A 23,309-nucleotide genomic window follows, 5' to 3' on the forward strand; every position below is an offset into this window, starting at 1 on the left:
ATATAACTCAGGATCAGTACAGGATAAGTAATGTCATGAATGTACACAGTGACTCTTTATGTATGTTGATCCTTTATGTGGAGTTCACAGGTGAATCTATGTGATATGAAGTACTTTACTGTAATTTACTGTCCACTGTGAGTACAGACTTGAATGATCAGTGTAAGGCACGGCTCTGATTCTAAAGATGATAAATGTGATCCCTATATATAGAGTATTGCCGCAGCCTGGAACCTATGGTAACTGTATTATTTAGTGGAGCAATGCGATTTAACCTGCGACAAGACTTTTCATTCAAAGTTTCATTAAGGCGGCAGCGGTGGAGGGACGAGGGTCTCCTGTTTGTCCAGCTAATAAAAACAAGTGTTAGGACCTTTTGAAGGTTCAATTAATCTCGACTCTTCATTCAATTCAATTTGCTGCATTATGAAATTATAGATTGACATCCGGGATAAAACGAAATATCAAATCTAATAGACGGAGCTGCATCTGCGGAACTGTCCCAGAGTATAAGCGAGGCTTCTCCTTAATCCATAGAGAAAATCTTCATCTATAGGAGACAAGCGTCACATTCCTCCCGTATAAGTCCATGATAAAAGCAGCCGGAGTCCTGCACGCAGCGGAAGCCGCACATCGCCACCATTATTTAAACATGGCAGCGAGAGCAAAAAAAATCTATAAACACTTCGTCACCAAGAGTAGAAATCTTCAGGACAAACCCATGGAGGCGAACCCAACATTTCATGGGCCACGTGTCGGCCATAGAAGTGAATGGGCCCATAATTATGGTCCGTAATTACGGGCGATTGTACAGTCGTGTGCATGGGGCCTCAGACATCCGTCCCTACAAATTTCCCTTATACTAATAGAGTGGCCGGGCGCTATGTATTGGATGAACACCCAAATTCTTGTGAACCCGCGGCCTTAGCTGAAGGCGCCAGTTTCTGGTCAGTGCCCAATATGTAAGAATCATCAGAACAGATGCAACAAACCTACAGACGGTGAAACCCTCAATTATCCACAACTTGTAAGCGCTTACAAATAAAGAGGCCTGACACACTGAAATTGCAGATTCAGCCAGAGAATTAATACCCAGGGTGGATCCAAATACAGATCCCGCTTCCACTTCTCTGGATGAACAATTCTGCAATCAGAGGTAACTTGGCAGCAATGAGATTCTGGCAGCATCTGCAACGTATCCCATTGTACCAATAATACAGTGATGGGTTTTCTGTATTACTCACCTAGCGAGGCTTCTAACAATGCACGACACAGAACCGAATGTCTACACTGCAGCTCCATGACCCCCACATGTACGTCACCATGTTAAAAGGGAAACCAACATCACATGTCTCCTATTACTAAAGTGAATGCCTGTGATCCCCATATTATAGGTTACATATAGAATTAATATCTTTAATCAGTCGAGTCACTGTGTACATACATTATATTACTTATCCTGTACTGATCCGGAGTTATATCCTGTATTATACTCCAGAGCTGCACTCACTATTCTGCTGGTGGAGTCACTGTGTACATACATTACATTACTTATCCTGTACTGATCCTGAGTTATATCCTGTATTATACTCCAGAGCTGCACTCACTATTCTGCTGGTGGAGTCACTGTGTACATACATTACATTACTTATCCTGTACTGATCCTGAGTTACATCCTGTATTATACTCCAGAGCTGCACTCACTATTCTGCTGGTGGAGTCACTGTGTACATACATGACATTACTTATCCTGTACTGATCCTGAGTTACATCCTGTATTATACTCCAGAGCTGCACTCACTATTCTGCTGGTGGAGTCACTGAGAGTACAAGCAGGAGCAGGAACACTTTTGGCCCAGCTGATTTTAATTTAGGAATGACCTGATAAGTGTTCCTGCTCCTGCTTGTACTCTCAGTCGGCCACTGGGGGCGCATGGCAAGGTGAGCTCATTCCATCTGTTCACATGTTGTGGTGCTGTGTGGTGGTGTCTGTTGCTGTAGTGCTGCACTTGTGGGGGGACGTGGCCCAGAGCCAAGGAGGCTTGGCACGGTCTGAAGGCATGGGTGCTTTTGGGCCCCTGGGTTGCTCCCTCTGCAGGAGCGGCGCTGCGGTGGCGGTAGCCGCCATGCGGTGCTGCAACCGTTAGAGTAGGGACCCACTTTCAGAGGTCGCCGTGAAGTGGCAAGTGGGCTTGCATACAATTTGATCAAAATGTTACAAAGAACCTCTCGTTCATATTTATATATTTTGCCTAGCCGCAATTGATCATTGTATACAGTGGATGTGCGGTCCATGTCTTTTCTCTCCCCTTTGATGCAATCACTATTCTGTTGGTGGAGTCACGGTGTACATACATTACATTGCTTATCCTGTACTGATCCTGAGTTACATCCTGTATTATACTCCAGAGCTGCACTCACTATTCTGCTGGTGGAGTCACTGTGTACATACATTACATTACTGATCCTGAGTTACATCCTGTATTATACTCCAGAGCTGCACTCACTATTCTGCTGGTGGAGTCACTGTGTACATACATTACATTACTTATCCTGTACTGATCCTGAGTTACATCCTGTATTATACTCCAGAGCTGCACTCACTATTCTGCTGGTGGAGTCACTGTGTACATACATTACATTACTGATCCTGTACTGATCCTGAGTTACATCCTGTATTATACTCCAGAGCTGCACTCACTATTCTGCTGGTGGAGTCACTGTGTACATACATTACTTATCCTGTACTGATCCCGAGTTACATCCTGTATTATACTCCAGAGCTGCACTCACTATTCTGCTGGTGGAGTCACTGTGTACATACATTACTTATCCTGTACTGATCCTGAGTTACATCCTGTATTATATTCTGGTTGTTATTGGAAAGTCTATGGTCTGACACCCCCTTGACAGCTTGGCTGAGCTCCTTTAATGCAGGGGGGGGGGGGCTTTTAGTTTTACTTAAAGTAGATTAGTTGATTGTATAGAGCCTGGTGTAAGTATGACTGTGACTACACCTCTCAGAATGCCATGCAGCAGTGCAGTATGAGAGCTCCGTTTCAGCAGTTAGGGGTGTGTTTGTCAAAACTTGGCTGACAGATTCCCAGTGACAGCCCAGAGAGGGGAAACATTTTTTTATACATTGCTGTAGAGTTAAAAAAAAAATGGAGAATTCATCTCTGGATGTGATTGGAGTATAAGACATGATGAAAAGGATTTGTAAGAATATTAGATGTAATGTTGTAGCTGTAAGCCAGGCATATGGACGTGATGGAGGGGCCCCTATACTCGGGACCTCCTATGTGCCACAAAGAAAAAGCAGCTGCAGTTCCGGAGAACCACGCGTTACAATGTATTACATGGATTTCCACTCCAGCCACGGGAAATGAAATGAAAGCTGTGAGATTTCTGTACGGAGGGGGGGGGGGGGCACCATTTATTAGTGAACATGTCGCTTGTTTATGCTTCAGCTCTACCATGTTACAGGGGTCGAGGCTGAGATATTAGAGAAGATGATTAAACCAGTTCTTATAAATATCGCTGTTTAGTCATAAATTAAAGAACGAACGTATCTTCCAGTTCAAATCTTACTCTGGGGCATTCTCGAATTCTTTGGATGCAGCCTGCAGTGTAAAGAATGGGGGTCTTCATGGTATATATGTAAATACTCTTTATGCATGAGGTTTTCTACAAGCATAGCAAAAAAAAAAAAATATATATATATATAAAAACCCAATTACAGTAGAGACTCCAAATACAAAACCTCCATTCTTTACACTGCATTAATAGAACTAAAAAAAGTGGAAAAATTAGTACAATGTTTATATTGTTAAAGTGACGGCATGTTTTATTTCTTTATAACTGAATGGATGCGTTCTAAACTATATTGGGTCATTCACTTCTATATATTTTTATGTATTTTTTATTTATTTTATTTATATATTTGCAAAATTCAATTTACTAATGGATCATAAAAAGAAAAAAACCCAAATAAATGAATATTTGGTGAATGAGTGCGGAAATAAGGAGACGACGGTGCGGCTCCCAATGTGGGGTTGGCGGTAAATATTGTTGATTGTGTGTAGACAGGACACGGTGGGCCGGGATCAGACAGGAGGCTGACAGATCTCTTTAGTTAGCGCTGATGTAGTAGAGCCGGACTCCTTCCCCGGCGTCTTTTATCTTTTTTGATTTACACCACAGGCAGAGGCTCCTCAATAATTTATGGCGAGTTAAATTTATTGCCGAGCTCCGACCGCTGAGAAATTCAAATTGCCAAATAATTAGATTTTAGGGCAAAGCTTATAAATTATCCGTCGATTTGTCCGGCCTTGTTTGTCAGCCGCCTTGTGCTGCGGGTCATGTGTGGCATTTGGCTCCTCACGTTCTAATTGCTGATCTCCACGTTGACAGATGAGAACCGATGCCTGACTCTCAGGGCGGTGGCGCAGGGCAGGCGTGCGGGCGCAGCACAGGGCGACTCACAGCCAAATAAAAGCAACTTTCTGATTTTCTTATATTTTGTTGCATTTGTCACAAGAAGAAACATTACCAGCATCAAACATGTTTTACACTAAACTAAAGCAAAGAAACGAGGGGGGGGGGGTCAGAATTCCAGTGACGTACAAATAAAAAAATGGGTTCCAGAATTCCAGGTGTAGCCCCATAACAAATGCTGCGCTTTACGAATCTCTCCAGCTGCAGCCGCCCGGCAGTCTCATCCCGGCTCACACATATATTACCTATAGATTACAGCAGATTATCAGGTCACCTCCAAACATCCAGTCAGAAGATGTGACCGTTGGGGTGCTCTGAGCTGGGGGCCCCCACTGATCACCCAAAGGGGACGCCAGCACTTTTCTTCTGAACACAATGCGACTCATGAGGCCGTGCAGAAAACCCCTCCCCATATTCTAGAGTTAGAAATATATACATTATAGAAGGGGATCAACCATTTGGGACCCCCCCCCCTCTATGGGCCACAATGTTGAGCCGGTATATAAGAGCAGTTCCCGTTGTGAAGGACTCGAGCGGTCCTTGTATTACATGCAGTTTGATACTAAAAGTCTCTCCCTTTTCTTTGGCGCTCCGGTGCTCATCAGTTGGTTTTCCTGGGAAAGAAGGAATCTTACCCAAGTAGTGGAGCGGAGTTCAGAAAAGATATACACAGTGGAGTCCCATTATTATTATCACCACCTCCTACTTTCCACGTCGGCGGCGCGTAGCCCATGCAGGAAGTGATGTGTGGTGGGTATATAGGGTGTGTGATCGGCGGTCTGATCACGTCACTCGTTGTTGTCATGGGTAACAGGAGCGATTTATCAGAGTTGTAACAAGGGCTGATTATCGGCTTTCGGGCCAGGGTGTCGTTATTTCTCACACAGCGCAGTTTGTGAACGGTTCGCGTGCTGCTGTGGTGAAAATAAATCTTGAGTGGACAAATGGCGCCATTGGGAATAACAGACATAGAAACTGCGGAGCATCACGCGCACATTGATGTGAGAGGTGAACGTGGCTAAGAAGGTGCGCGAGGGCTGAACGATGCGCTACAGTGGAGCAGCTCACCGTGAAAATCCTCCAAGGGGCGACCAGACGTGCGTCTAATACAACAGTTCAGCGAACCCGACTGCGTATGGGGCTCCGAAGCCGACGGACGGTCACCGCTCCTATGTAACAAAGGTGCAGCGGGAAAAAAAACTTCAATTTGCGCGGCAGTATCGGAATTGGACCACTGATGATTGGTGAAGGGTCGTCTTCTCCGATGGTCACGTTTTCTGCTTCATGGAACGGATGGACGTCGGCGCGTCAGGCGAGAAACAGAGAACAAACCCCCGGCGACCATTGCTGGAAGAACACGAGCCGGTGGCGGCAGCGTTATGGTCGGGGGATATTTTCATGGCGTTCTCTGGGCCACTCATCCATGGACGGCTCGGAAGTGATTTGGTTATGAATCCATTGTTGCAGATCACGTCCCCCCTACATGCTGATTGTCTTCCCTGGGGCAGATGGAATCTTCCAGCGAGACAAAGCGACGTGTCACACGGCTAGAAATGTGAGCATCTGCGGGGCCTCGATCATCTTGTTGGCTCTATGGATCGTCCCCCACGCACCCTCCAGCAAATGTGGGACCGCCAGATACCTGAGACCACCACCTTATTGATCACTCCAGCCCGTCAGTGCTGCACACGGCGGTCACTCGGAGATTAGCAGCTGCTCAGAATAACAGGACTCCACTGTGTATATATTTATTTGTATAAGATAAAGCTGCAACTCATTTCCAGGCGCCTGATGAAGACTTTAGTACAAAGTCAAAACGCGTTACAGCTTTCTTTTATACAAATAAATATACATATGTCTTTTTCCGAATTACACTTCACTACCTGGGTAAGATCCCTTATCTCCCGGGAAAACGAACTGATGAACACTGGATTTTATATATAGCACACACACACACACACACACATACATATATATATATATATCTCTATGTAAAAACTGTTGGTCCCTACGTTATTGCCGTCTCCCTTGTCCTCTTTTTCCGCACGCATCCTTGTATTACACGCACAGACATTCAGTCCACACACATTGGATTTGAAGCAAATTATTTCCGCAGCAAATCCACAGGGAAATCAGCGAGACAAATCCACATCTGGCAGAATTCGTTGCAGATTTGCTTTCCACTGTGGGTTTTACTGGGGATTTTACTTTGTATCTGATAAAAGTATAAAAAAGCCTGAAGTCATTTAAAATCCGCAGGTAATCTGCAGCAAACACCGGATTGCAGATTTTTTTCTTCCTCATTTAAATCATTGGAAAAAATCTGCAACGGAACGGACATGATGTGGATTTTAACATCTGCACCGCTGGTCAAATTCCGCACAGAAAATATCCGCAGTTTGTGAATGACATTTTGCCAATTCTCATCCGCTTGCCTCATACTTTATTCCACTGCAGATTTTACCTGTGCAAATCCACATATAAAATCCACATATAAAATCCACAAATAAAATCCACATATAAAATCCGCAGCATTTCCGCCACGTGTGAATTTATACTACATTTCCCCTGCAGCGGCTTCCCTTGGAAAAATCAGTTTTTTGCCGGGGTGGCAGGAGCCGGAGCCGCAGGGATCTGCCGATAGTCGCAGGAGCTCCAGAGTCGTCTCTGATGGCAGGCCAGTCATGGCCACCACTGTGGTGTTAACAGCAGCTGTCACACAGCTTTCCACAGACCCCGATAGAGCGGAAGATAAAATACTATAGAGTTTAGGAGTAATGAAGACGACTAGAATCTAAAATATGAAGTCACATTTCACCTACTTTTCTATTCCGCTGTCTGCGGGGTGTCGGCCTCCACTAAGACTCCAGCCTTCTATTCATGAATCAGGCAGCTCAGGATGAACAGAGCTATACGTCTCCCCTGATGGGGGAGTATTAGAGTAGGAAAGCTGAAATACCCAACGTCATCATCACCAGTAACAAGGCTGCATCTGTGACTGGGATCTATGGGGTCCTGGAACAATCATTTAAGACTCGCAATATTCTGCATTCAGCAGCTTGAAAGTTGGAGTCCAATAACCTTGTACTACGCAGCGCTCAGAGAGATGGCAAATAACATTGATTTTTATAAACTGGAAATTAGCAGAACTGTGAATGCAGCTCTGGGTGTAAATGGAGTACAAGATGTGATAGAAGTCAAGATCAGTGCATGATAAGCAAAGTGAGAAGTTCATCCCGATCACCTGAACGTCTCAAGACGTGATCTGATATAAATATTAAAAGGCCATAGAATAAGGATTAATCACTGAACAATAAAAAACAAAGCAATCTTCTAATAGACTTTGCGTTTCAATTCCTCATCATTTGTAAGATCTCTGCTTGCTGCTAAAATTCCTTTATCATATCCAGAGACTTTAAAAATAGTCTTGCTCACACAATTTTGGTTTTGTTACAGTGTTTCCAGTCTAGATAATCCCCTGTGAGCTGTATCGTCTGCACTTCAGGCTGATAGTTTGCTACAATGTATCATTGCAGGTAAAATCTATTGGGGCAGCAGAGGAATTAGGTAAAGACAGGTATTCAGCCTTAGCATGGAAACCATTTTTGTTCCAAAACAGCAAGCAGAGATCTGGAAAATGGTGGGAATTGAAACGCAAAGTCTATTAGAAAGTTGCTGGCCCTTCAAATTTGCATTTGGAAGATGTGAGAAACATTTTTCATTGCGACCCGTTAGCGCCACACTGGTCATGTGACCACTCTACCTGAGGATGGATCTGTGGTTTGTCACATGTAGCCTCGAAATCAAGCACTAGGAAGTAATGGTATCTCTGTGGGGGGAAGGAGGTCATCGCAGCCACTGACGCCCCAAACCCCTGGCAGCCCAGCTTTCTGTTGAGCATTGGGTCGGCTCCTGTGTCAGCTTGGAGGAGAGAGAATGGGTCGCAGGACACGGTTCCCAGAGATCTGGAGAGCAGCAGCGAGGGAAGTCTTTGCGGCCGGATGAGGGACGATAACTGCATTGAAACCTCTGCTGCATTTACATAGAAACCTGCGGACAAAATGAGAGTAAAGTCAGAGATGAGAATACGGGAAACGGGGGAAGGGGCTTAAACTTACAGGACAAAAACATAGCGGAAAACGTATCCGAACCCCCCGCTGTCTGATAACAGGTGATCTGCGGACTACAACTCCCAAAGACGTTTTGTAAACGGCAGGGGATGATTATAAAGCAAATTGTGCCAAAAAAAAAAAGGATTCCATGACGTGCGCCTCATCTATTGTGTTCTATACATTTTTTTAAACCAACTTCAATAGTTTTGAAAAGTGGGCGGGGCTAAGAGTGGCTATAACGTGCGCCAAATTTCATATAGACGTGAAGTATTTTTTGCAACAAAATATTGGTGTACATGTATGGCAGCCACGAGAGAAAAGACTTACGACACACGACCGTAGATTTTATCCATAACTAAGGACCCATTCACTTCTATTGTCCACGGACACCTTCACGTAGATTTCGGGTAGAAAGGTTCCGTAAAAAATAGGACATGTCTTTTTTTATTTCACGGACCGTGCACCCATACTTTATAATGGGAGCACAGCCCACAAAGGCAGGTGACTGTCCGCGGTCACGTGAATGGGGCCTAACATGTCTAGACACCAGCACCATTGTGATCAAATTGCCCCAAATTTCGCTGTCTTGACCATTGACACATTCTAGACACCATTGATGAGATATTTGCATTAAGATGTTGTTTTCCGGAATAGGTTTCATGTGGATAAAGCTTCACCGCTGTAGAATTAACGCTTTTGAAAACTATATATATATTTTTTTTTTAAATAAAACATTGCATCAGTGTGATTGGTGCAGGTGTGTAATGACTTTTTATTAAAAATGATTTTTACTTTTTGAGATACAGCCGCTTTGTATCCTGTATATAGAGCAGCTGTATCGTGCGCTGAGACCTGAATCCACCAGATCAGCGGGACTGACGGGTTCAGTGTCAGCGAGTCCTGAGTCTCTAACACGCAGGATCCACCCGTAATCTGTCACATCTAAGTTATGAACGGTCAGAGACACGCAGGACTCGCTGACACTGAACCCGTCAGTCCCGCTGATCTGGCGGATTCAGGTCTCAGCGCTACACACAGCTGCTCTATATACAGGATACAAAGCAGCTGTATCTCAAAAAGTAAAAATCATTTTTAATAAAAAGTAATTACACACCTGCACCAATCACACTGATGCAATGTTTTATTTTAAAAAAAAAACATTTTTTTTACAAAAAGGTGTACAGAGCCTTTAAATGTTTTGCAACTTGGACTTTGTTTCAATTCATTTGTATCCAGTCTAGACAATCCTCTGAGATGAACATTCTGGACTTAAAGAGGCTCTGTCACCAGATTTTGCAGCCCCTATCTGCTAATGCAGCAGATAGGCGCTGCAATGTAGATTACAGTAACGGTTTTATTTTTTAAAATGAGGCTTGCAAAAGTCCAAGTGGGCGTGTTTAAAGTAAAAGTCCAAGTGGGCGTGTATTATGTGCGTACATCGGGGCGTGTATTATGTGCGTACATCGGGGCGTGTATTATGTGCGTACATCGGGGCGTGTATTATGTGCGTACATCGGGGCGTTTTTACTACTTTTACTAGCTGGGCGTTGTGTATAGAAGTATCATCCACTTCTCGAGAGATCACGCTGTGTCGTCACTCACAGGTCCTGCATCGTGTCAGACGAGCGAGGACACCGGCACCAGAGGCTACAGTTGATTCTGCAGCAGCATCAGCGTTTGCAGGTAAGTCGATGTAGCTACTTACCTGCAAACGCTGATGCTGCTGCAGAATCAACTGTAGCCTCTGGTGCCGACACGATGCAGGACCTGGGGCAGGAAGTGAGTGACGTCACAGCGTGATCTCTGGAGAACACGCTGTGTCTGCACTGCCAGAAGCTGGGTGTTGTGTAGAGAAGTGGATGATACTTCTCATCAGAGCGCCCAGCTAGTAAAAGTAGTAAACACGCCCCGATGTACGCACATAATACACGCCCCGATGTACGCACATAATACACACCCACTTGGACTTTTACTTTTAAACACACCCACTTGTACTTTTGCAAGCCTCATTTGCATAACTACAAAAATGGTCATAACTTGGCCAAAAATGCTCGTTTTTTAAAAATAAAACCGTTACTGTAATCTACATTGCAGCGCCGATCACATGCAATAGCAGATAGGGGCTGCAAAATCTGGTGACAGAGCCTCTTTAAAGGGGCTTCCCATGAGGAACATTTATGATATATCCACATGATATGTCACCTCTGGGACCCCCACCTGTCTCTAGAACTGGGCCCCTTAAACCCCATTCTAGCTTTTTGTGCTCACGCTGCTTCCCGGCCTCTTCCTGGTTATATTGACGCAAGTTACGGAAAAAGTATAACTCGCTGAACTGCACTAATGAGCGGCGGCACTGAAGGCAGAACATGGCGGACGCACCGCAAAACACACCCATGTTCTGTCTTCAGTGCCTGCCAATCATTAGTGCAGCGCCAGGAGCAGGGCAATGATTGTATTACACAGCCGCAGCACCGCTCTAGAACGGCGGAGATCAGAGAAACCTCTCATCTCCGCAGTTATTTCCCTGAATGCTGCGATCACAGCCGACCGCCACCGCAGCATTCAAGGGGAAAATGAGAATGGGGATGCCCTGTGGATGCGTCACAGGGAATCCCTGGGACATACCATATATGGGCAGACAGCCCAGGGTCCATTGAAGGACCCCAGGGCTGTCTTACCATATTTCCTGTTAGGGCATACGTAGGTCTGTCCCAACAACTGCCTGTGTACTATCCGTATATAGATATATGCCAGGACATTAAAGTGTAGCTAAACGTTTGACAAACTTCTGACATGTTATAGTGACATGTCAGAAGTTTGGATTGCTGGGGGTCCGAGCAGTGAGACCCCACCAATCTCTAGAAAGCAACAGCTGAAGGTCTCGTGTGAGCGCTCAGCTGCTTCGTGTGTGTTCGGCTTTTCCCGGAAATAAATGTATTGGTGTACGGAGTCAATAGAAAGTCTATGATCCCTTACACCGATACATCGGTTTTCCGGAAAAAGCCGAACAGACACAGAGCGGCCGAGCGCTCACACGAGACCTTCAGCTGTTGCTTTCTAGCGATTGGTGGGGTCTCAGTGCTCGGACCTCCACCAATCCAAACATCTGACAAGTCACTATGACACGTCAGAAGTTTGTCAAACGTTTAGCTGCACTTAATAAAAAAGTAAAAATATAAAGTAATGTTAAAAAAATACACACACCTTTTTTACAATAAACATTACGATAAGTCTCAATACATAAAACATACACATATTCGGTATTGGCGCGGCCGTAATAAACTGCACAACTAATTTTGTGTGTAATTTATGATGTGTGCGCTGTAAAAAAAAATAAACTTTTCACTTATTAATGTGGGGCACGAGGTGCGATGATGAATTTTGAATGTGCCTCACATTAATAGTAATTAACCCCATCATGTACCTCACACATTAACCCAATATGACTGAGAAACATGGTGGTGTTAATTACTATTAATGTGAGGCACATTCAAAATTCATCATCACACCTCACATCAGAAAATGGAAGAACTTATTTTTTTTTAATTACTGTTGCCAAAGTATCGTTTTGGTATAAAGTATGGCAATAATACACGAAGTATCGGTATCGAAGTCCAAATTCTGGTATCGTGACATCCCTAGTTCTATGGGACTTACAGAAACAGCGCAGCTCAGCGAGTTATACGGTTTCCGTAACTCGCGTTCATATAACCAGGAGAAGGCCGGGAGGCAGCGTGAGCACAAAAAGCTAGAATGGGGTTTAGGGGGCCACGTTCTAGAGACAGGTGGGGGTCCCAGAGGTGGCATATCATGTGGATAGATCATAAATGTTCATAATGGGAAAACCCCTGTAAGGCTGATACATTGTAACAAACTATAGGAACAGGAGAGCGATTTGTGATGCTGTTGTATTTACTTTACACAGGATTATCTAGACAAATATTGTAACAAACCCTCAGCTATAAGAAGTAGTATATATTTAATGAGAGCAAGCAGAGATCTTGAAAATGGGGAGGAATTATAACAAAGTCTATTAGAAAGTTACTGAACGTTGTCATGCAGCAATTCCTTTACAGAAGAAATTAGAGAAAATTATTCCACAGCGGCCATAACGCAAATAAACGTTGAGGAAAGTGACAGGACGACGTTCTGCGACCAATCAAAAATGTTCCATTTCTGCGGAGGTTGTGATTACCGGTCACCATCATCATTTACCAAATCATGAACAAATCCAATATGTACATGAGCAGCTGAGGGACGCACATATAGAACGTCTGCACAATCCTACGGGAGAACCCCCCGGGCCCCTAATACCATCTACTCAGTAACACGTCAGGACGGGGTCTGATGAGGAGATGAAGACGTCCCAATTAAGGCTCAAGGGCCAAATATTTAAAATGTCAAACTCTTAACTGCGGTAATCTGATCAAAAATTAACAAAGATTAAATGAGAAATCATCTGCAGGGGAAGACGAGGAGGAGGAGGAGGAGGAGGAGGAGGAGGAGTGATCTGCAACATATGCAATGAAGGAATCACCTTATCACAGCCGACATGGACCGGGGGGCTCCAGGCAAAGTCATCCATCTCCCAAAGTATCATCTCCGAGTGATAAACCCCAGAATGACCCCCGTTCTGTGCGCTCCAGCTTCTACCTACAATATCTGGGAAGTTTATAGGGCGGTTATCACCCGGAGATGAAGGACGGGATGAAGGACGACCACACGGGGGGGAAACTTCTATGGGTGCTCCAACGGCTACTGAGGACACCCCAGATAATGAGGACACCCCGGCCACCCCAGCTACTGAGGACACCCCAGATAATGAGGACGCCCCGGCCACACCAGCTACTGAGGACACCCCAGATAATGAGGACACCCCGACCACCCCGGATAATGAGGACACCCCAGATGCTGAGGACACCCCAGATAATGAGGACACCCCAGATAATGAGGACACCCCGGATAATGAGGACACCCCGGCTACTGTAAAAATGGCCTGGAAATAACAGCCTGAGTCACTTGTCTCTTAATAGTCTATTCAGCCATTTCTAAATCTCCTACAGAAGTAACAAATTCTATGCAATGTAATTACTAAAGGCTGACAGCCGCTCCTCATCCAGCCTCTGTGGTAGTTACAGCAGAGAAAGCGTAATCTCGTTGTAACCTGTCATCTACAGCGTAATCTCGCGAGATCACGCTTCCTCTGCTGTAACTACCACAGACAGAGTAACGAAGTGAAGAGATTGTGAATAGACATCACGTGGAATGTCTATTCACTGTCTAAACACTTCAGTATTGTTAATGTGTTAGTATAAGACAGCACATAAGGATCTAGCAGGATCCCTATGTGCTGAGGTAATGAATGGAGAGGAGTGCATGACGCTGATTGGTCACTGATTGGTCAGCGTCATACACTCCTCTGTACAACGCCCACTTGGTCTAAAGTAAAAACACGCCCACTTGGGCATTAAGCAACTCATTAGCATAAATCTAAAATGGCTAATAAAGTGGTAAAAACAGATCGTTTTACTAAATATAAAGCATTACTGTCACCTACATTACAGCGCCGATCACATTATGTAGGGGACAGGGCACTTATAATGGGGTGGCAGCCTCTTTATTACTAGGACCACTGTTATCTACATTACAGCGCCAATCACATTATGTAGGAGACAGGGAACTTATAATGTGGTGACAGCCTCTTTATTACTAGGACCACTGTTATCTACATTACAGCGCCGATCACATTATGTAGGAGACAGGGCACTTATAATGTGGTGACAGCCTCTTTATTACTAGGACCACTGTCACCTACATTACAGCGCTGATCACATCATGTAGGAGACAGGACACTTATAATGTGGTGACAGCCTCTTTATTACTAGGACCACTGTCACCTACATTACAGCGCTGATCACATCATGTAGGAGACAGGACACTTATAATGTGGTGACAGCCTCTTTATTACTAGGACCACTGTCACCTACATTACAGCGCTGATCACATTATGTAGGAGACAGGGCACTTATAATGTGGTGACAGCCTCTTTATTACTAGGACCACTGTCACCTACATTACAGCGCCGATCACATTATGTAGGAGACAGGGCACTTATAATGTGGCGACAGCCTCTTTATTACTAGGACCACTGTCACCTACATTACAGCGCTGATCACATCATGTAGGAGACAGGACACTTATAATGTGGTGACAGCCTCTTTATTACTAGGACCACTGTCACCTACATTACAGCGCTGATCACATTATGTAGGAGACAGGGCACTTATAATGTGGTGACAGCCTCTTTATTACTAGGACCACTGTCACCTACATTACAGCGCTGATCACATTATGTAGGAGACAGGACACTTATAATGTGGTGACAGCCTCTTTATTACTAGGACCACTGTCACCTACATTACAGCGCCGATCACATTATGTAGGAGACAGGGCACTTATAATGGGGTGACAGCCTCTTTAAAATGATTTCTTGTTGAATTGATTGGGAGTCCGGAGATCTCACAGGCTGAGCCCGCTCCGTGCGCTGTGTGGGGGGAGGGGAATGAGCACTGTATTACAGCCGAGATCAGAGATAACGCAGATCGTGTCCATTTAACCACTTAATTGCTGTAGTCAATAGCGGCAAGACCACGTCTGCCAAAAACAGAGAACGCTGTATAAATGAAGGGAAGAATCGCTGCTTTTCTGATTCCACCCTACAAATAGGTTTTCCCAGCACATTCCATAGTGCCGTTAAAAACGGCAACTCGTCCCGCAAAAAAAAACCTCATACGGCTACGTCACACAAAATTAAAAAAAAAGGAGGAAAAAGCGGCTGCGGCATCGAGACGGTAAAATGTATACACCAAAAGTAGACGCAAAACGTGATGTGAACGGGACCTTATGGAAATCCTGTATCATCACAGGGCGTGCACCCAACAATAAACATACATACGTCTCTGCACATCCAGCACTACGCCAAAATCATACACACCGTCATATTCAAAAACATAACATCCTGTAGCACTACTACTCTCATCATCTAAATTTGAACTAGAACACCAATATTACATACAGATAAAAGTATACCTGGCCCCGTAAAATTATCCAGCATCACTCATAACAGAACTACTCACTATATAGGACTACTACTCCCATTATCAAATATCAATGTAAAGAAGAACTACTCCCTACTAATACTACAACTATTTAGACTACCATTCTCATTTTCCACCACAACTAACCATAAGCCCTCATTTCTTGCATCACTGCAATTACAAAAGTGGAACTACAACTTCCATCATCCAACACTGCACATTTGCTACAATACAAATACATCCACCTGTGACTCTATAAATACACAGAGGCCAAGAAGTCAACAAGAAACCCGACACATAAAGCGTCCCAACACAGTGATACAACATTACCAGAGCAAACCCTCTCCACGGGACAGCACAGCGCACAACATACACAACTCTGCATCACCACACACTGCATCACCATGAGATGCTATACACACACACAACACTGCATCACCACGAACCACCACACACACACAAACACTGCATCACCACGAACCACCATACACACACAAACACTGCATCACCACGAACCACCATACACACACAAACACTGCATCACCACGAGATACTACACACACACACAACACTGCATCACCACGAACCACCACACACACACACAAACACTGCATCACCACGAACCACCATACAAAACACACAAACACTGCATCACCACGAACCACCATACAAAACACACAAACACTGCATCACCACGAACCACCATACAAAACACACAAACACTGCATCACCACAAGATACTACATACACAACACTGCATCACAACGTGATACTAATACACAACACTGCATCACCACGTAATACCACACACACACAACACTGCATCACGAGATACTAAATACACACACAAACACAACATCAACACGAGACACTACAGGCACACACACACAATACTGCATCACCACGAAACACCACACACAACACTGCATCACCACGAGATACTACACACACACACACAACACTGCATCACCAGGAACCATCACACACAACACTGCATCACCACAAGATACTACACACACAACACTGCATCACAACGTGATACTACACACACAAAAAACACTGCATTCCCACGTCATACTACTACACAACACTGCATCACCACGTAATACCACACACACACACACACAACACTGCATCACGAGATACTAAATACACACACAAACACAACATCAACACGAGAAACTACAGGCACACACACACACAATACTGCATCACCACGAACCACCACACACAACACTGCATCGACACAAGATACTACACACACACACAATACTGCATCACCACGAACCACCACACACAACACTGCATCACCACAAGATACTACACACACACACACACACTGCATCACCACGAACCACCACACACACACACACAACACTGCATCACCACAAGATACTACACACACACACACACAACACTGCATCACAACGTGAAACTACACACACAAAAAAAACACTGCATCCCCACGACATACTACTACACAACACTGCATCACCACACACACACACACACAATACTGCATCACCACGAGATACTACTACACAATACTGCATCACCACACACACACACAATACTGCATCACCACGAGATACTACAGACACACACACACACAATACTGCATCACCACGAGCCGCTACACACACACAATACTGAATCACCATAAGATACTACACATACACACAAACTGCATCACCACGCGACACTCCACAATAGTGCATCACCAAAAGATACTACACAACACTGCATCACTATGAGATACTACACACGAGCACAGATCACACAACAAAGCGGGGCACATATCTGCCGTACATAACATGAATGCTCCATAAATTCAGCAAAATACAACATAAAAAATAAGTAATGTATGTACACAGTGACTCCACCAGCAGAATAGTGAGCGCAGCTCTGGAGTATAATACAGGATGTAACTCCGGATCAGTACAGGATAAGTAATGTAATGTATGTACACAGTGACTCCACCAGCAGAATAGTGAGTGCAGCTCTGGAGTATAATACAGGATATAACTCAGGATCAGTGCAGGATAAGTAATGTAATGTATGTACACAGTGACTCCACCAGCAGAATAGTGAGTGCAGCTCTGGAGTATAATACAGGATGTAACTCAGGATCAGTACAGGATAAGTAATGTAATGTATGTACACAGTGACTCCACCAGCAGAATAGTGAGTGCAGCTCTGGAGTATAATACAGGATATAACTCAGGATCGGTACAGGATAAGTAATGTAATGTATGTACACAGTGACTCCACCAGCAGAATAGTGAGTGCAGCTCTGGAGTATAATACAGGATATAACTCAGGATCAGTACAGGATAAGTAATGTAATGTATGTACATAGTGACTCCACCAGCAGAATAGTGAGTGCAGCTCTGGAGTATAATACAGGATGTAACTCAGGATCAGTACAGGATAAGTAATGTAATGTATGTACACAGTGACTCCACCAGCAGAATAGTGAGTGCAGCTCTGGAGTATAATACAGGATGTAACTCCGGATCAGTACAGGATAAGTAATGTAATGTATGTACACAGTGACTCCACCAGCGGAATAGTGAGTGCAGCTCTGGAGTATAATACAGGATGTAACTCAGGATTAGTACAGGATAAGTAATGTAATGTATGTACATAGTGACTCCACCAGCAGAATAGTGAGTGCAGCTCTGGAGTATAATACAGGATGTAACTCAGGATCAGTACAGGATAAGTAATGTAATGTATGTACACAATTACTCCACCAGCAGAATAGTGAGTGCAGCTCTGGAGTATAATACAGGATGTAACTCAGGATCAGATAGTACAGGATAACTAATGCAATGTATGTACACAGTGACTCCACCAGAAGAATAGTGAGTGCAGCTCTGGAGTATAATACAGGATGTAACTCAGGATCCCTACAGGATAAGTAATGAAATGTATGTACACAGCAACACCACCAGCAGAATAGTGAGTGCAGCTCTGGGGTATAATACAGGACGTAGCTCAGGATCAGTAATGTAATGTATGTACACAGTGACTCCACCAGCAGAATAGTGAGTGCAGCACTGGAGTATAATACAGGATGTAACTCAGGATCAGTGCAGGATAAGTAATGTGATGTATGTAGACAGTGACTCCACCAGCGGAATAGTGAGTGCAGCTCTGGAGTATAATACAGGATATAACTCAGGATCAGTACAGGATAAGTAATGTAATGTATATACATAGTGACTCCACCAGCAGAATAGTGAGTGTAGCTCTGGAGCATAATACAGGATGTAACTCAGGATCAGTACAGGATAAGTAATGTATGTACACAGTGACTCCACCAGAAGAATACTGAGTACAGCTCTGGAGTATAATACAAGATGTAACTCAGGATCAGTACAGGATAAGTAATGTATGTACACAGTGACTCCACCAGCAGAATAGTGAGTGCAGCTCTGGAGTATAATACTTGATGTAACTCAGGATCAGTACAGGATAAGTAATGTAATGTATGTACACAGTGACTCCACCGGGAGAATAGTGAGTGCAGCTCTGGAGTATAATACAGGATATAACTCAGGATCAGTACAGGATAAGTAATGTAATGTATGTACACAGTGACTCCACCGGGAGAATAGTGAGTGCAGCTCTGGAGTATAATACAGGATATAACTCAGGATCAGTACAGGATAAGTAATGTAATGTATGTACACAGTGACTCCACCGGGAGAATAGTGAGTGCAGCTCTGGAGTATAATACTTGATGTAACTCAGGATCAGTACAGGATAAGTAATGTAATGTATGTACACAGTGACTCCACCGGGAGAATAGTGAGTGCAGCTCTGGGGTATAATACAGGATGTAACTCAGGATCAGTACAGGATAAGTAATGCATGTACACAGTGACTCCACCAGCAGAATAGTGAGTGCAGCTCTGGAGTATAATACAGGATGTAACTCAGGATCAGTACAGGATAAGTCATGTAATGTATGTACACAGTGACTCCACCAGCAGAATAGTGAGTGCAGCTCTGGGGTATAATACAGGATATAACTCAGGATCAGTACAGGATAAGTAATGTAATGTATGTACACAGTGACTCCACCAGCAGAATAGTGAGTGCAGCTCTGGAGCATAATACAGGATGTAACTCAGGATCAGTACAGGATAAGTAATGTATGTACACAGTGACTCCACCAGAAGAATACTGAGTACAGCTCTGGAGTATAATACAAGATGTAACTCAGGATCAGTACAGGATAAGTAATGTAATGTATGTACACAGTGACTCCACCAGCAGAACAGTGAGTGCAGCTCTGGTATATAATACAGGATATAACTCAGGATCAGTACTGGATAAGTAATGTGATGTATGTACACATTGACACCACCAGCGGAATAGTGAGTGCAGCTCTGGAGTATAATACAGGATGTAACTCAGGATTAGTACAGGATAAGTAATGTAATGTATGTACATAGTGACTCCACCAGCAGAATAGTGAGTGCAGCTCTGGAGTATAATACAGGATATAACGCAGGATCAGTACAGGATAAGTAATGTAATGTATGTACACAGTGACTCCACCAGCAGAATAGTGAGTGCAGCTCTGGAGTATAATACAGGATGTAACTCAGGATCAGTACAGGATAAGTAATGTATGTACACAGTGACTCCACCAGCAGAATAGTGAGTGCAGCTCTGGTGTATAATACAGGATGTAACTCAGGATCAGTACAGGATAAGTAATGTAATGTATGTACACAGTGACTCCACCAGCAGAATAGTGAGTGCAGCTCTGGTATATAATACAGGATATAACTCAGGATCAGTACTGGATAAGTAATGTGATGTATGTACACATTGACACCACCAGCGGAATAGTGAGTGCAGCTCTGGAGTATAATACAGGATGTAACTCAGGATTAGTACAGGATAAGTAATGTAATGTATGTACATAGTGACTCCACCAGCAGAATAGTGAGTGCAGCTCTGGAGTATAATACAGGATGTAACTCAGGATCAGATAGTACAGGATAACTAATGCAATGTATGTACACAGTGACTCCACCAGAAGAATAGTGAGTGCAGCTCTGGAGTATAATACAGGATGTAACTCAGGATCCCTACAGGATAAGTAATGAAATGTATGTACACAGCAACACCACCAGCAGAATAGTGAGTGCAGCTCTGGGGTATAATACAGGACGTAGCTCAGGATCAGTAATGTATGTACACAGTGACTCCACCAGCGGAATAGTGAGTGCAGCTCTGGAGTATAATACAGGATATAACTCAGGATCAGTACAGGATAAGTAATGTAATGTATGTACACAGTGACTCCACCAGCAGAATAGTGAGTGTAGCTCTGGAGCATAATACAGGATGTAACTCAGGATCAGTACAGGATAAGTAATGTATGTACACAGTGACTCCACCAGAAGAATACTGAGTACAGCTCTGGAGTATAATACAAGATGTAACTCAGGATCAGTACAGGATAAGTAATGTATGTACACAGTGACTCCACCAGCAGAATAGTGAGTGCAGCTCTGGAGTATAATACTTGATGTAACTCAGGATCAGTACAGGATAAGTAATGTAATGTATGTACACAGTGACTCCACCGGGAGAATAGTGAGTGCAGCTCTGGAGTATAATACAGGATATAACTCAGGATCAGTACAGGATAAGTAATGTAATGTATGTACACAGTGACTCCACCGGGAGAATAGTGAGTGCAGCTCTGGAGTATAATACAGGATATAACTCAGGATCAGTACAGGATAAGTAATGTAATGTATGTACACAGTGACTCCACCAGCAGAATAGTGAGTGCAGCTCTGGAGTATAATACAGGATGTAACTCAGGATCAGTACAGGATAAGTAATGCATGTACACAGTGACTCCACCAGCAGAATAGTGAGTGCAGCTCTGGAGTATAATACAGGATGTAACTCAGGATCAGTACAGGATAAGTCATGTAATGTATGTACACAGTGACTCCACCAGCAGAATAGTGAGGCCAGCTCTGGGGTATAATACAGGATATAACTCAGGATCAGTACAGGATAAGTAATGTAATGTATGTACACAGTGACTCCACCAGCAGAATAGTGAGTGCAGCTCTGGAGTATAATACAGGATATAACTCAGGATCAGTACAGGATAAGTAATGTAATGTATGTACACGGTGACTCCACCAGCAGAATAGGGAGTGGGCTGTCATCCGGTAGTAACGTCTGATTGGTTCCCGTCGCTGATAGAGGTGCGATACAGATGTGATTGGGGAATCTGACAATTTGTACAAAGTAGTAATAAAATATAACTAGTCAGCTACAATCACTGAAGCATCTGTAGACTTGGGAGAACTACAACCCCCAGCAACAGTTCTAAAGCTGGTGAGGTCGGCACAGGCCAGACACGTGTTACATGAATAATGCAGATTTTGGTACCGAAGCAAGAGGTCCCAGAGAAAAAGCATACAGGGGCCACAGAGGATTTTCTGTAAGTCAGCTGGGCCCCTGAGTCACCCAGAACAAAGCCAGGAAGGTTCAGAACTGGGGCCCCAAAGAACTTGCAATGTGGCCCAGAGAGTGACCTCTTCACATGAGTAGATGTTGATAACAGGTGCACACTCTGCAGGTCTCCCCTCTGGGGGCCTAAGATACAGAGGAGTGAATGCAGGGAACTACATTTTAAAAGGAGTGTAGGGAGGGGTTTAATGGGGCCCCCCAGGTGTGCTAGAATGTTTAAAAGCTACGGTTTAGTTAGATTTACATAACTGTATGGAGGGCTCCTCTGCTGATCGGGGTCTATGGAGGGCCACTCGGCTGTGTAGGGGCGTATGGAGGGCCCCCTCGGCTGTACAGGGGCGTATGGAGGGCCCCTCGGCAGTACAGGGGTCTATGGAGGGCCCCTCGGCTGTACAGGGGTGCATGGAGGGCCCCTCGGCTGTACAGGGGTGCATGGAGGGCCCCTCGGCTGTACAGGGGTGCATGGAGGGCCCCTCGGCTGTACAGGGGTGCATGGAGGGCCCCTCGGCTGTACAGGGGTGCATGGAGGGCCCCTCGGCTGTACAGGGGTGCATGGAGGGCCCCTCGGCTGTACAGGGGTGCATGGAGGGCCCCTCGGCTGTACAGGGGTGCATGGAGGGCCCCTCGGCTGTACAGGGGTGCATGGAGGGCCCCTCGGCTGTACAGGGGTGCATGGAGGGCCCCTCGGCTGTACAGGGGTGCATGGAGGGCCCCTCGGCTGTACAGGGGTGCATGGAGGGCCCCTCGGCTGTACAGGGGTGCATGGAGGGCCCCTCGGCTGTACAGGGGTGCATGGAGGGCCCCTCGGCTGTACAGGGGTGCATGGAGGGCCCCTCGGCTGTACAGGGGTGCATGGAGGGCCCCTCGGCTGTACAGGGGTGCATGGAGGGCCCCTCGGCTGTACAGGGGTGCATGGAGGGCCCCTCGGCTGTACAGGGGTGCATGGAGGGCCCCTCGGCTGTACAGGGGTGCATGGAGGGCCCCTCGGCTGTACATGGGCGCATGGAGGGCATCTCGGCTGTACATGGGCGCATGGAGGGCCCCTCGGCTGTACAGGGGTGCATTGAGGGCCCCTCGGCTG

The 23,309-nt window shown here is 44.9% G+C and overlaps 1 protein-coding gene across 1 annotated transcript in view; it reads right to left on the reverse strand.

Moving 5' to 3' along the window:
* Positions 1-23,309, reverse strand: part of ERI3 (ERI1 exoribonuclease family member 3) — a 220,788-nt gene that overhangs the window by 197,106 nt on the left and 373 nt on the right. The window contains exon 2 of the mRNA XM_075832560.1: positions 8,261-8,547. Coding sequence (XP_075688675.1) covers positions 8,261-8,518 — 258 coding nt within the window. The 5' untranslated portion in view covers positions 8,519-8,547. The remainder of the gene's footprint in view (positions 1-8,260; positions 8,548-23,309) is intronic.

Source organism: Rhinoderma darwinii, chromosome 7, assembly GCF_050947455.1.
Source record: "Rhinoderma darwinii isolate aRhiDar2 chromosome 7, aRhiDar2.hap1, whole genome shotgun sequence".
In the NCBI taxonomy this organism is placed as follows: Eukaryota; Metazoa; Chordata; class Amphibia; order Anura; family Rhinodermatidae; genus Rhinoderma; species Rhinoderma darwinii.